This window comes from Podarcis pityusensis (assembly GCF_964106645.2).
Source record: "Podarcis pityusensis genome assembly, chromosome: 1".
NCBI classification, from domain to species: Eukaryota; Metazoa; Chordata; class Lepidosauria; order Squamata; family Lacertidae; genus Podarcis; species Podarcis pityusensis.
This window is the reverse complement of record NC_138028.1, coordinates 93810335-93826160: the sequence shown is the minus strand read 5'-3', so window position 1 is coordinate 93826160 and position 15826 is coordinate 93810335. Positions and strand designations below refer to the sequence as shown.

General features: G+C 40.3%; 1 protein-coding gene and 1 long non-coding RNA gene across 16 annotated transcripts in view; one reads left to right on the top strand and one right to left on the bottom strand.

Annotated features, from left to right (window-relative positions):
• Positions 1-15826, bottom strand: part of KALRN (kalirin RhoGEF kinase) — a 509101-nt gene that overhangs the window by 128329 nt on the left and 364946 nt on the right. For all 15 annotated transcript variants that reach the window (XM_081004646.1, XM_081004656.1, XM_081004642.1 and 12 more), the window contains 8 exons: positions 13294-13409; positions 12182-12304; positions 10960-11142; positions 9465-9583; positions 7582-7648; positions 6740-6849; positions 5451-5520; positions 4573-4662 (listed from right to left, as the gene is read on the bottom strand). In XM_081004646.1, coding sequence (XP_080860772.1) covers positions 4573-4662; positions 5451-5520; positions 6740-6849; positions 7582-7648; positions 9465-9583; positions 10960-11142; positions 12182-12304; positions 13294-13409 — 878 coding nt within the window. The remainder of the gene's footprint in view (positions 1-4572; positions 4663-5450; positions 5521-6739; positions 6850-7581; positions 7649-9464; positions 9584-10959; positions 11143-12181; positions 12305-13293; positions 13410-15826) is intronic.
• Positions 13362-15383, top strand: LOC308479676. Its single transcript, XR_013987785.1, has 2 exons — positions 13362-13450; positions 15162-15383. It is a non-coding gene; the product is annotated as an uncharacterized lncRNA (long non-coding RNA).

Genomic DNA, 15826 nt, shown 5'->3' with positions numbered 1-15826 from the left:
ATTTTAGCAAAACCATGTTCTTAAGGGGTGATTACAAAAGGTAACGAGGCCAGGCCCACTCTGGACCCCTACAATTTGAGCTACTGCAGTGCATGTAGCAAGAACGAGCAGCAGCTGCTCTCAGAGGAAGGCGCAACTTTGATATTGTATAGTTCCAGTCTGGAAATCAGGAAGCAGCAAGAATCCACCTATGTGTTAAGAGAGTTGCTGAGTAAAGACAGTCAGCTCTGCTTCATTTCCAAGGCACAACGTAATGCTTTAGTGAATGATGCTCTGTTTTGCCCCATGACTGATTCCCATTTCAGCAGTCAATTACTGTAAGAATTACTATAAGGATATGTACAAAAACTAGTGTGTCGATCGTAACTTCTGATAAACAGTTTCTCCTCACACTGAGAAAACTTAGTTGGCCATGGCTTCTCAGAGCATGTGGCATGGATAATGAAAGACTTGCATGTAGTCACAAGTTACAATCTATACATGGGTTTCTTATTAATTTCAATTGCATATAGGGTTACATATAGCATACAGTGCATGTGCAGGAGAAAGCTTTCAGCTCAAGGGCCGCATTCCCCATGGGTAAACATCTGGAGGCCACATGCCAGCAGGAGGGAATAAAGCAAAAGTAGGTGGGGGTGGAACCACATACACACCCTATTTACATCCCTTTCACACCCATCCTTCCACACAAATACACATTTGGGTGCATGCTTTTGTATAACATTCAGCTTTCCCTGTTCCAGATTCTCCAGATTCATCTTATCAGGCTACTCCTTCCTACAGTTCAGGGCGACAGGAGTTTTGCTCTCCTTCCCTTCCACCCTCTTCATCTCAGTCTCTGTGTCTCTCTGCCCCCCCAACTCTGTGTATTATCTCTCGCTTTTTCAAGTAGCCCTATGCTATTTGTCTTTTATATCAAGCTGGGCTCTCTGTCCCCAGTGGGACAATGACAACAGAAAGCTTTCTTTCAATCAATCTAACAACAACAGGGCGGTGTGTGAGAGAGAAATCTGAAGTCTGATTTTGCTTATGTTGGTTGTGACTGAGGGACATGAAACAACTCTGATTGGGATAATTATTGCTTTGGGATAAGTGGGAGGCAGCAGTAATGGACAAGTGCCTCTGAACATACCCAAGTGCTTTTGGAAGAAGTCGAGAGCTGCAGAAAACTCCCTGGAGCATCCAAGCACTTCTGAGTGCAGGCAAGAATGCCAGAGGAAGAATGGAAAGGCACAGACACTTCTTTGAATATACAAGTGTTTCCAAGCATGGAGGCTGTTGACTTACTTTGGCAGGCATTGGTATGAGAATTTGGGCCTATGCTGATGAGGGTATAGGGCTTGAAGGAGAGGGTGCTAGGATTAATAGAAAGGCTGTGAGTGCTGGATGTGGCCCCTGGGCCCCTGGTTCTCCATCCTTAATATAGTGCTTCTTTTGTTTAGTTCAGTAATCCTTTCAACTGTGCAAAGTAGACCCAAGTTATCATTCTCTGAGAGATCATGTTTTCTCATAGGCCACCCACTGAGCGCTTCCCTGTTTTGTTACACAAACTGTAAGTACCTTCCATACAGAAACTGTGTGCAACAAGTGAAGGGGCCCTAATTAGTTCAGTTTCCCTGATGCTTTTGAACCTAGTTGCACAGAATGAGATGACACTATTCCTTATCCCTGTGTAGGAAGTGCAACTCTCACATGGATGGGCAAGGAAACATGCATGTGAAGCCACATTCAATCCCTGAATGAATTTTGGCTCATTGGGAATGGAGCAGATGAATGCAGTCCTTATCAATGGTTTGTTTTTGTTTTATTATGTATTATGTATTTTGTATTCTCATTTTGTATTTTTGTGTTGTGAACTGTCCTGTGATGTTCCAATGAAGGGTGGTATACAAATTCAATTAATAATAATAATAATAATAATAATAATAATAATAATATGGTACCACCACCTGCTAAATTGAGCATCCAGCTGCCCTGTAGGCACAGGTGGGCTGGGTTGAAGAGGGATCCTGCTGAGCCCCTTGGTTTCCTGACCAGTGCCCAATCTGTCTGACCACTGGCACCAGGCCTGGGAATCAGGCCTCACATAGAGCAGCAGTACACTGACAGTGATCCCAGGACACACAGACATGGTTCCCAAACACACTGTTGTCCTACCCAATGCCGCCCCAAACTGTAACCCTCACCCTGCTGTGAAATACACACTCTCATCATGGCCCAGCCTCCTCAACTGCATCCTGATCAGGATTAATCTGCATCCTTGATATGGTCCCTACCTGGGCCACTGGATGCTGTGTGTGGAGGCACACAGTATATGTGATCTTTAGATGAGGAATGGTACATAAATTTACTAAGTAAATAAATAAATAAGGCACAGGTAAGCTGTCTTCTGGTTCAGCCAGGTTACAGCAGGGGAAGCCACAATGCCCTGCAGGCTGGATTCAGGTAATTTTAGTGGAAGGAGGCCTCCACAACCCACTCTTTGTGCACTTTGCCTGGGTTATGCCCAGTATTGTTGGCTTTTATCCATCTTGTGCCAATGTTAGTTTAGACTGCTGTCAGCTCACACTAAAAAAAATAAAAATCAGTTCTAAGTATAAGTCCAGAATTAGACAAGAAGATATCTGATAATGTTCCCAGAGGACCTAATTTCCACCATAATGTTCCCCATCTCTGATTTTCTGCTGCCCTGCTTCTGAAAATGACACCTGAAGAGGTACCAAATCAAGCAAGGAACATTTTGCAGTCTTTTTGCATGATTGAATGACTATGTGAGCAGCTATGACAAAGTACAGTCAGGATAACTCTCCAAAATGCACAAAAAGGCAGCTTCTTTTTCTTCCTGTTGCTTTTCAGGAAAAGGGATTTTATAGCCTAGAAGCTGAAAAAGAGAAAGGAAAAATCTACCACTCATTTGCAAAACATAAATGGGATGAAACATCAACTTTTTTTTGTATTAAGCATTATCAGAATATTTCCAACCAGCATAACGCAGCTGGGCTAGAAAAGCTTAGCCAGGCAAATGCGTTCTAATCTGTGTCAATACCCTGTTAAACATGTAAATCTGCTGAAATGTTACATCCCTTCCAGAAACCTTTGAGTAGGCAAGAATGCCACCTGCTGGTTCATATATTTAACTATCACACATATATTCACCAAAGGGACAGGGATAATTCTAAAAAAGACTCCTATGGGACACTGCCCAATTAAAAAGAATAATACTCTCTCCACCTTTCTTTTTCCTTAACTCACTCGAAAATGTTCTAAACAATGAGCTAAAAAGAGAAAATGTAATCAAGGGCGTGTAATGAGGCAAGTCATATAAGACTTTAACAGCTGCATCTAGGCGGAAAGACTGCCAAGGGATGATATTTGTAATTTGAGATGTTCAATTTAGGACTAGATTAACCATTATGCTAAGTAGAGCAGGGACCCAGCCAAAGTGGAGTCCAAGCTGAGAGTAGTTCTGTGCAGTAAAAAAGGCTATCCACTCTTAGTTTTTTGTTCCTGAAAAACTGCCTTGGCTCAAAGCAAAGAAAGCAGTGGTTGACAGGGGATTTTCATTGGGTAAACAGCATTTGGAAAAAGAGTTAACCTTCATTCCACAGTGCTGCTGCCCTAATCTGGAATGGGTTCCTTGTGGCTGTTATCTGCTGAAAAGAAGGCAGAACCAGTCACAGATCTCTAGTTTGGCCCTAAAAATTGTTTAAAATTAAGCAATATTCATTTCTTCCCCCAGACTTTTAAATTTATATATATATATTAATACACACAGTCTCAAATATTAGGGGTAAATTTGAATCCTATTAGTAAAATGTACGTAGCACAATCCAAATTTTAGCAAAAAGTCCCAAATCACTGCCCATTAGAATTTGAAATTTCTCATTCAAATTTGAGTTGGCCATTGAATTTACACTTCTATTAATGGAATCAGACCAGGATACAAAGAGCTGTATGGGAAAATTAAAATGTACCACTAGTGCATCAGGGCTTTGGAGACTTCAGGAGAGCAGATTTAATCCAAACTCCTGGCCAATAGCAATGGGTTTGATGAAGTGGCATAACCACCACCACTTGCACAGTCCTTCCACACAAACTGGCCAGGGCAGAAGGTTTTGCTGCATCAGCTCTCAGGCTGAAACACCACAGACATCTGGATTGGGTCCACTGAGATAGATAAACCACAAGCCCTGGGTCAGACATACAGCAATGCTAAGCAAACTATGGCACAGCTCCAGGTAGCGCAGCGGCAGGACTGGGGAAGGCGCTAAACAGTCACAATGTTTACTATAAGTATGCACATACTTGCATGTTTATATTTAGCCATGGTTTGGCTTAGTGCTATTTGTGAACTGGGCCAGTGCAGTTCTAATTTTTCAGTGGCAGCCAGGAGAAAATGAGATGAGAGGGAAACTGAGGCAGCCATCAAGTCTCTGCTGCATGGTGTCTAATACCACAAGTGCAAAAAACTCTCATATAACCAACAAGCCTCCAAACTGGATGGCCATTGCAACAGCAAAGAACAGCACATGTTATTGTCTAATCTGACATAGAAAAACAATAAACGCTTACGTCGAAGAATGTTCCTGCATGTTCTAGGATTAGCTGGCTGGAGTCAGGCTTATTTTTACAGTAGGTAACATACATCTGAAATTTATCTGCCTGTGAAAATAAACACCAAGAGGGGGGAAAGGCAAGATGATCAAGAGTTGTACTTGCACCATTTCCGATTCAACTTTCACAGAATAAATGAATACTTTATGCCTGTCCCCTCCAATTAGAAATGTACTGCAAATGAAAGGAACAATAAAAAGTATAACAGAATATGTTAGACTAGTAGAAAAAAATCTACAAGAAAATCATGATTGTCTTTCCTATTAATTAAATGTGTGTCCTTTTGAAAATTTTATCTATAGTGCCCACTGACATATTTCGGTGTCTATTTAAAAGCCCTTTTTGCCACAGAAATATATCTTGCACAATATGTAAGATGAGGTGCTTAGAAATAATTAAATTAGGAACTGAGATTTTCTAAAAATCGAAATATAAATGTTTCCGTTACCTATGGTACTGGCCACCTTAAAAATTCTGGATTTGTCTTAAACTTGTACTTAGTACATAGAAGTTATTTGATCAAAACAAATCTATGTTAGCAGATGAACCCTGGAATTTCAAATTTTAAGTTGCATTGTGTTATACTGATCTGATTGTCCATTGGCAGAAGTCTGGTGCCCTGTGATGATTTGCAACCTTTTGCAAATAGCTGACTTATTAGATAGCTGAAATTAATGTTTGAGGAAAACTTCCTATAAAGGTTCAATTACCATTCAACAAAGTACTGCCTGAAGAACTGCACAGTCCACTACTTTGGCCTACTTAAAGCTACTCAGTCCCTGTTACAAATGCTCAAGACATCCATTAATAAATGGTGCTATGTTAAGACTCATTACCCAGGTGACAAAGCAATGACCCACATCTTCAGGGAGTTGTTCATATTTTTCCAGCTCTTTCAGAAAAATGCTGAAAAAGTAAGAGAGAGGACTCTGGTTATAATATGCTTGCCCTACCTGCACCCCAACCAACCTGATACAAGATATTAAAGAGTGTACACCCTCCAACGCTATTTGGTTGAGAGACTCAGGGGAACATCACAACCACCTAGTAGAAGCAGGTGCTGGATAATGAAAAATGCTTTCATATATTTCACAGAAAAAAGGACCCTCCAAATTCATCTCAAATGTTGCTGAGTGTAAAATCTGTCAGTAGATTACAGATGTGCAAACCTCAACCTCTGACATTTCAATAATCTTAAAGAAATTATTTCACTTCCCCTTGAAATTCCTACAGACTTGATTCAGTTCCCATAATCCCTGACCACTGTGTGTTCTGGGTGGGACTGATGGACGTTGTGGAGACCAACAACTCATGTGTTCCCTATCCTTGCTATAGATGTTTCAGCTGAGCAGGACCTTTCAAATCCACTTTGATTTTTTTCTTTATGAGACATTCAGTAGCAACTCTTCTTTTAGTACAGAATTAGTCACATTTCATGGTAGGTGAATGCAAGTTACTGAGCTTTGGTTACCTTATCCACATAGCAGGCCACACATGCCTGGCTGTAATACTTAGCATAATATCACGTAGAGCGTGAGTTTCAAAGTTGGGACTAGATATTTCTGAACTGTCTTATTCCTGGTGTAGAAATGCTTGGCACAACTGGAAAGATCCCCATGGGGAACCATGCTAGACATTGTAGGTCTGAGCAGATGAGTGGGGAGTGTCATCGCACAGAACATGTCTCCAGCCTGCATAAGCAGGTAGGCCAGGGCTGCCCAATATTTCTCATGTTAAAATCTATAGCACAGTTATTTTCCTCCTACATAGCTCAGCACCTGTTCTTGCCACACATTAGCCCACTCCTGCAAATTGTTTGACACTTCATAATCAATTATATATGAAGCTATGAATGAGCATTGGGACTGAGCATTCCTCTCCATGTCCCTCGTCTGCTCTATCTCAGGGCACACTGGTTTCAGCATGAAGATCCTGGCTTGTTCTTGTTATGTCTGAACCAGGGAACTGTAGCTTACTGTTAAATAATAAGCCAGGGTCTACCCACCAGATCCAGTGTGTGATGCCGGAGGAGAGGAACACTTGGCCTCAATGCTGGTTCCTAGCTTTGCAAAACAGGGTAAGCTTCCAAAAGGGTATCTTTCTCAAAGTGTTGAAGAATACGTACTTATTATGAAAGTCATAAATCTCCTGGATGTTGCCAAAAATTATGTGCTCTTTGTTAAGAATCCCTGGGGGTATCTCCTCTACGCCACTTGTCATTTCCCAAAGATAGGTCTAGAAGACAACAGCAGTTCTTAAACACAGAGAAGTGCACAACAAAAGAAAAGATCTTCCAGTTTTCTTGCCAAAGGCACAGAATATCTCAGAAAACATGGAGTTCTAAGCTAAAAGATAATAATAAAAACCAACACAACTAATAAACCAAAACAATGAATGTGGATGTTTCAGTGATAAGAAATATCTCAACAAATTTAGATAGATGCTTTGATGTTCAGACACACCTTCAGCTAGTTCAAAGGTTCAGTTACCATAACCTTTTCTTTCTTTCTTTTTTGCTATGCATACAAAACCTTTTTCTGAGGTCCAAACTGAACGTTAACTTTTTGTCTTCACACACTAATTAATAATAATAATTACATTTCTTACACACGCTTCACCACAAACAATTTAAAAATACAACATTAAAAGCTGTCTATTACTTATGGTGTTGCATGTCTACAGCAAGAGTAATATATCAGTTTTGAACACATACATTGCACCCACCTTCCATTCTACCTGTAGAAAATATCGAAGGCTTTTGAATTTTCAGATTGTTGAAACACAAACATCATGAACCAGTCTGCACAGTACAGCAAACCTCCACACAGGTCTCATCTACTATTACATCCAGACAAGTTTATAATCCTTGAAAACCCTGCCGTAACTGAAGACCACAACACCACATCATGGTGGTAGTTATTATGACCACCAGCCATCAGAAACAGTACAGAGTCTTTATAAACATACCTCTAAACATTCATGTAAATCCCTGACATAGGCCTTCTCAGTCTGAAGCAGTTCAGCCATGATGAATCTAGGAGCAGAAATGCATGGGAGTAAATCTGTATATTAAACACAAACTCTCTCTTTGTTATATTCTTTGTAAGAAAGAAAGAAAAATACTTTCAATGTTACGTAGACCAATGCTATGGATATTTGCTGAAAGTATGTGTACAGAATATTGTAGTTGTTATCTTTCTGGGCTGCCTAAATTACACATTGTAAATGAAAGAATAAAATATTGTTTATGTGACCATCTCATCAAGTATTATAACATTTCAAGGTCATGGGTTCAAGCCCTACGTTGGACAAAAGATTCCTGCATTGCAGGGGGTTGGACTAGATGACCTTTGTGGTCCCTTCCAACTCAACAATTCTATCATTTCCAAATTAGAAAAGCATTCATGTTAAGGGATGGAGGGATTACAAACTGGAAGTGTAAGGACTGCTTCATGCATGCAATAAGCAAGTGTGGACACTATTCTGCTTTCTCCAGTTTTTTGTAATGTATGAAAAGAGAACTTAAGTATCTCCTCTATGATGTAGTAATCAGCCTGGGACTGGTGAAATCCACGCTAAGCCACAAAGCACACTGGGTGACATTGGATTGCGCCAGACACTATCTCAGTTTAAGTTATCTCACAGAATTGCTGCAGAGATAAAATTGGGGAAAGGAAATTGTGTATACTGTTGAGCTCTTTGGAGGAAAAGTGAGATATACTTTATGTTTCCTTGTATAAGACACCCCATGTCTAAGATGCCGCCTAGTTTTGGGGACCCCAAATTTAGAAAATGGGCATATGCAGTATCTGTGTATAAGATGCCCCCAGATTTTTAACCTTATTTTAAAGTAAAAAAACCTAGTCTTATACACGTAAAAGTACGGCAAGTGTTAATAAGTAAATAAAATGTAATTCCTCAAGCCATTTCTCCCTTCCCATCAGTTTACATTAGTTCTTAGTCTCTAGCATATTTATATTTTCTCCCTGATTATGGAAATACATTTAGAATGTATCATATCATGTTTGAAGATTTATGTATTGTAGCCATCTCTGCATTTTTATGTAATTTGCATAATACTTGCATAATTCAATAAATTTCTAGACTCAAGTATAAATGTTGTTAATCTTGTTGTGGTTATTGTTAGAGGTATCGGTTGGTTGCTCGAGAGCAATCAGGCAAGCTTTCTTATTGGTGGTAAAAACCTTTAGAATGCAGAGAGCCTCGATTCCATGTCTTGCTCATTCACTGGCAGAATCTGAGAGTGGGCAGTCCTTAAATCTTCTCCAGCAGAGTAGTTTCTTGACCCCCAGTCTGCGCCTCCCCTCTCTGCTCGAAAGCTTACTGCACAAGGAAGGCTTGGGTAACAGGGGACCGCCCTCCTCCCCGCTTTGCTCAGGCAAGGTGTCCTGGCACCGCCTTGCATCCTCCGAGCCCTGCATCCCTTCCCCACTAGAGGCGTGGTTTCTTTCCTCCGCTGAGGAAGTGCTGCTTCCCACAATCTTTGGGGGCTCTCTGTAATCCATCCACCTTTTCCCCTCTTGCTCCTGAGCCGATGGCAGTTCCCTGACAGTTATATAAGAGTTTCTATCTTGATAAATAAGAATAAATTAGCATTTAGTTACACACACAGAGAGAGAAAACAATTACGTTTTTAATTTATCATGCATGTACTTATCCCACATATCTTGCTTCTCTCCAAACTTTGGTCTTTTGTTTGCATAACATTCCTGCAAGGATATCTCACCTGCCTCACAAATAGGTGGGCTTGGTGAATTGTTCACATGGAACTGCTGCTGTTTGTCATTCATGTGTTATGTTTTGTGAGGTGCCCATTTCCCACCACTTACTCTTTCTTTCTGGCTGACTTCCTTTTTTCTTCATTAGCTTCGTGATTGGCATCACGCAGCTTCACTTCACGATCTGACAGACTTGCTGGAATGATGTCTAATTCCAGGTCCTTGTTATCCTGAAAAAGAGTAGTGTCCTGGATTTAAAACACATTTCTATGCTTTGTAAAAGTAAGCATATCTACAAAGTGAAAGAAAAGGCTATAGGGCTGGAAGAAAAGAAAAGGAAAGAAAAAGAAAAAGAAAAAGAAAAAGAAAAAGAAAAAGAAAAAGAAAAAGAACAAAGAACTGCACATACAGACCTACCAACGACTGGCTAAATGCATCACATATTTGGCAGGTGGTAGGAGGGTCCTTTTCCCCAACCAATTTGCTAGGCTTCATCAGTAACCCTTCCTCTCATTTGACTTCAGGAAGGGGATGGCTTTCCTCATGGGAATCCTGGGACACATCAGTGGTGGCAGCAAGCAGACACATTTTGTCTGCTCCGCAATATTGCCTCTGAGGCTTGTACTCTACTTTCCCCAAATGACAGCATTTGCTCAAATTTCATAAATGATATTTATTTGGTACATCTTTACTGCATTCTTCATTAAAATGAACCAGATCTGAATAAAAACATTGGCCTTGACCCCTGTGTGAGTAGAAGCACACTTTTGCTTGCACTAGGTAAGTGCCCAATTTTGCCAATCCCCCCTTTCTGCTGCTTCACAGCTTCACAGCATCCCATCCTATTCCAGAAGGCCTCCCAATCTTCAGGAGCAGATTTTTAGGAACCAAAATGGCCATAGCAAGAAGGTGAAGGTGACTGTCAGAGGAACTCACATATGGAAATTAGGATCCAATCCCTCTTTCTCACTTGAATGGTTTTGAAGTGAATTTTTGAGGCAATAATTAAAAGTTAACATTACCCTGGCTTATACATGGTAACCTAAATCCGCTCTTCACATGTCCTGCTGGCTGTAACAGAATGGGCTGCAAAACAGTAGATTTACCCAGAATACCATCCATTTAGCTCTGTGGGACTCAAGTCAAACATGTACATACACAAGGCCAGTGCCATCAACATGAAAAGCTATGTAACAGGCCATGTGCAGCCCAGTAAATTCTGCAGCTTTTCACAAGTAGCACCAGCTAGGAATTAATTACAGATTAATCATTGATTTGCCCTATTTTGAATGAATTACCATTTTGTCTTATGTTGACTGATCATCATCTACATGAATTTATACCTGGAAGTCTACTTGATTACTCCTTATAGCAACTTCCTGGGCACCCAACCAATCATTCCCCTGTCATCTTGTCTAGCCTTTGTGTCACAAAGGAACAAATTTGTGTCACAAAATCCACACCTAGTGTGCTCTGTGTTATGCCACTGCAAGGTAAGGCTGGCTATGTAATGCATGAAAGCATTTTCACATAAGACAGTTCTAATTCCTCCTAGGTTTCTTTCATTTGTTTAAAGTATGTCAGCAAAACATGTGACTTACAGTACCTCTGTATTGATTCCAAGAGCTTTTTCCAAAGAGTAGCGGTATTTCCCCATCCTCAGTGAAAAGTCCCGATAGCGTTTGTCGACGGTGGTAACCCATTTCCTAATTTCAGTGGCATGAGTATGCCCTTTCTCTACAAAGCTATCAGCCAGCTGAATGAGAAGCTTCACTTTCTCCTTGGTTTGCTGCCCAAAAGAGTTTTCCTTGGTTATCATATCTTCCATGGACATTTTGTTCAGTTTTCATTCACATAATAACCATATGGACCTCGTATTCTTCACAAGCATCACTAACACAAAATGTTCCTGAGATCTTTGGAGACATAGTGTAGGTGGAGTGCAATCTTTTCATTTATTATCTAAAATGGTTCTGAATTTCCCACTGCCACTCACTACTACTCAATGGAACTTAGTTGTTACAGGTTGCAATACTTAGCAGAATTGTTTGGTTCTGAAGCAATATTTCGAAAGTGGCAATGTGAGCAGAGAGTAATAGCACCTTTCTGCTTATGGGTGTTAATTTTGACCTGCTTGGTCAGAATTTCTCTTCAAATGGACACTGCGGCAGACAGGAATGGAACCTGTCAGGAAGAGATGAGCATGGGGATGTGGGTACAAAGTGATAGCAGGGAGACTGCAGAGCTTGATGTCCCCAAACAGGCAGATATTGGAATTTAGAAAACAAGGGCAGAATATTCTGAGGTCATTCTGAAGTTTGGTAGTTCTTTAGAAATAATTAATATCATTGGTCAGTATACAAGAGAACTCTGAAACTAGCTCCATTAGCAAAAGGGGGCTTTAGAGCTGTTTTCCTCAAGAAATTGTTCTCCATGCCACATCACAAGCTCCTTTTGGATTTGAAGTGAGTTTTAAAAGACGTTTGTGATAATGCATGGAGTGAGCTTCCAAAGGAAAACAGGCCCCTTCTGTGAGCCTCAGTCTGCAATCCTATATACACTCAATGGGACTCGACACACATAAGATTGCATTATTAGTATTTTTTTTGGATCTCAGCCATAGAGTTCAAAATGGGGGGGGTGCATTTATAACATTCAGAGCTATTAAATATATCATGTTATAATTTATTTAGTAATAAATGATGCATGTAGATAAGTAATAGTGTAACTGAGACTAAATCTTGTGAGTTGTATACATTTACTACATTTCCTTACCTGAAACTACCAAAGGAAGCTCATGAAATTATAAAATCAATAGTAGGGTTTACCTTGGCTGGTACTTTGAATTCTCCATATTCTTTCAGAAGTTCCTGAGTTTCTTCTGCTGATTCCCCCGTTGAGTTGTGAGTAGAAAGATAATACTCTCCTGTTTCCTGAATCCAGTCTAAGGCCTACAAATGGGAGGGTGGGGGACCAAATGAACAAAAACAAGGTGACTTGCTTTCACCCATGCAACCAGTTCTCATTGGCATATTTCAAAATTAATTATTCAAGTTCTATTGCAGTTGAAGAGCACCACTAGCCCTCAGAAAAGAAGAAGCCTGACAGGCAGGCCTCATATTCAAGTCTAACAACACTTTACACGGTAAACAAGCAAGCAAAATGTAGCACAGTAGGGACTGATTGTCCACTGCCTTGAATTTTATGTGGTCACAGACACTTACACACGATATATTTTTCCTTGCATCTAGCAAAGCAGACTTGAGCTCACAATAGCAGAAGAGGTAATAAATTCGTTAGTCTTTAAGGTGCTATGAGACTCCTTGCTTGATCTTGACCATAGTAGTCTTGCAAGACTTCAGACCAGAGATCACTGCAGTGCAGAAGCAGTGTGAGAGGTTGCCAATGTTAGGCTTCTCGTCACATCCGCCTCCCCCCACCGCCCGGGTATATTGGCTCACCCTTCTTCTCTATCTACTGAAACAAGGAGAACTTCTGTTTTGCCCTACAACAGATGAGGTCTGAGACCAACTGCTAGGAAACCCCAGGAAAGAAACAGGTGGGAGCAGTTAACAATTTCTCCCACAGCATTCAGCATGTACAAGGCAACATGTTTATTTCTGGTTTGCAGTCTGGCAGCCTTATTCAGGCCAATGGCCTATCCAGCTCACACTGTCAGTTTCAACTAGTGTCAGGTTTGAAACTAACTCTCCAGGGTCATTACCAGTGTTGGCTGATGCAAAGGATTGAACATGGCATCTCATAACAAAAAGTTTTCCAATCTTGATTGATGCAAAGGATTGAACATGGGGTCTCATAATGCAAAGTCTGCAGTCCCTGAGATACAACCCTTCCCACAACTAATCTATTACACAGTCCATTATTACCTGTCAGCCGTAACAACAGAACAAGAGGGGAAAGCAGAGTTTTATTAAGCTACCTGCTTAGCACTACGCTCAAAGACCACATACTGCTGGCACTGATCTAATCGCCGTTTTTTCAAGGTCCAGAAGTGAAGAACTCTGTTCTCTCTCTGCAGCAGCTCACTCAGAATGGCTGTGGAGAAAAGGAGGATGGTTGTTACCCTCAGTGGTTCAGTGAGTACATGCAGACGCAAGTCAATGCAAATTCAACTTGCTACTCCATCACAGTGATATATAAGCTCCCTAGTATGAAGCACTTCAGAGTCAACTGGGGGAAAAACAAAATAGCAGAGAGTGGGCAGTCCTTAACACAAGGGGCTCACTAAGGGTGTGTGGACAAAAATCAACAGAAAAAATATTATATTCCCAACACATAGATACAGATACAGTTCAGAGCACTTCAGACCACACTGTTCAAAGCCCAAGCAACGGGAGTGGGGGAACAATTACAAGTCATGCAGCTGACAACAGTTTAGATACCCAGTCATTAAATGTATTCTCGTAAAAGCAGAACAAGCACCAGACTCACAAATGTCTACCTTGTACTTCCCACACTCACCTGCTCACTTATACAACATTTACTTGGAGCACAGTCAGTGATGTCTTAGGCCTGGTGTGGACATACTATACTAAAACAAAAGGTATTTGACGATTCTGCTATACAGTTCTATTCCAGAGAGGAATCTTTATTCTTTGTTCAATGGTATTACAATTTTAGGTCACCAAAGCCTCCCCTAAAATCAGTCCTATGAATTTTTCAGAATGCTCAGCTCACATTATTGATTTCTTAGAACTGAAACTCTGAAAGGTGGGCTGCAAGAGGTTCTTGTGGTACATATCCTTGAGCTGTCTCTAGACTCACAAATTAAACATTCCAACGTGATTCTTTTGAAGTACAAGCAAGGACCTGTCCAGGACATTTTGGTGGCTAAGGGGGCAAATTCAACTCATATTCTGGTTCACTAATTAATAGGGGGGATTACCAACAGATTCTTCTGTGCAAGCTTCAGTTAAATAAAATTCTATGGGGCAAGTGAAAGAGAATGTCCCAGCTTTTTCTGTCTGTCACAGCCAAGCTTACTAATTAAGGCAACTAAGTGTATATCCCCTACAATGGTCTATTGATATTGGTTTTTTGTTTTAATCCTGAATCACAGAATCATAGGAGTTGGAAGGGACCCTAGGGTCATTTAGTCCAACCTTATGCAATGCAGGAATCTCAACATGCAGTCCTCATTTGAAACCATACTGGACCCTGCTTAGTTTTGTAAATGTGCTAGTATTTTTACTTTTATGATGTTGTTGGTTGGTTTTATGTTTTTATATTGTTGTAAACTGCTGTGTTATATTTTTATGATGCAGTGGTATAGAAATATATTTATAAAAATAATAAGAGGACCTATATCCACTGCGTAAAGTAACCTACTCTCCTTGCTTGCCTCCTCATAGGAAAGATCTTATGTCTTAAAATGACAATGTGAGAGGCTGCCTAAAGTTTATGTCTATTGCTTAACATGTATAAACAGTTACATATATTTTAGTAAGCTTTCTCCCTAAAACTGTATCTTAAGAACCCAGCTTAATTGTGTGTGCATTTTTTTAAAAAAAAGATACTCATGTATACGAGTGCAGACTCTTTTTTTGAGTTCTTGAGCAATATTAACCAAATAAATATATATTTTTAAAGTACACATTTTATGTTAGGCTGCAGCATTTTCAACCCCTTTAGTGATAGCAACTGTATGGTGCACTCAGTATCAAACTACATAATTATTATTGCCCTACACTGTCATTGATCTGTTCTTTTCTATAGCTCTAAAAGTAATCCAATCAGAGATGAAAAATGGCTTAGTTCTGCAGATTTACTTTAGTTCATTTTTATCAGCTCCTCACAGAATCAAGGAACAGATTAGCAACTGGTGGATTACAGCTACAAAAGAAAGCAGGGGATGCATCACCCCAGACTCCTCCAAGAATGTATCATCACCACAGCAGCCCATGTTCATTTGAACATATGAAAGAGGCAAGCATAAGAAGGTCATTCTATTGGTCACTGTAGCTAAATAGCTAAGAAAGAGAAGCAGACATTGAACTCTGAGAAAAGTGACCACGTTGTGAATTTCAATTTTGGCTTGTCTTGTCTTGGTATGGAAGCCTGATTAATACTCTGCAATAGCTCCAAATGCCAAAAAACAAACAAACCCAGTATAATGTTCTGTCCTTGAATGTAGTATGAGACAGATACTTTCTGCTCACTGTTTCCTGAAGTGGAAGGAGTTAAGGGATAGTCCTTTCAACAGAAGGAAATACTATTTACTGCAGCTCTTTGTAGCTAAACTGCCCACATTTTCAGTCTTTCTCTCCCTCTCCCCACCGCCCCAAATTAGATTAGTAATTAATTGCTTTCAGATTCCATAACTAAGCTCTGAATCAGATGGGATGGTTTCTCTTTTACACCTGTAGGCAGTCTGGAAATAAGAAGGAATCTGTATATGCACAGTAACCTTCCCCTTCCTACAAATCCATCACTGCTCTCCTCTTACCTCTTTT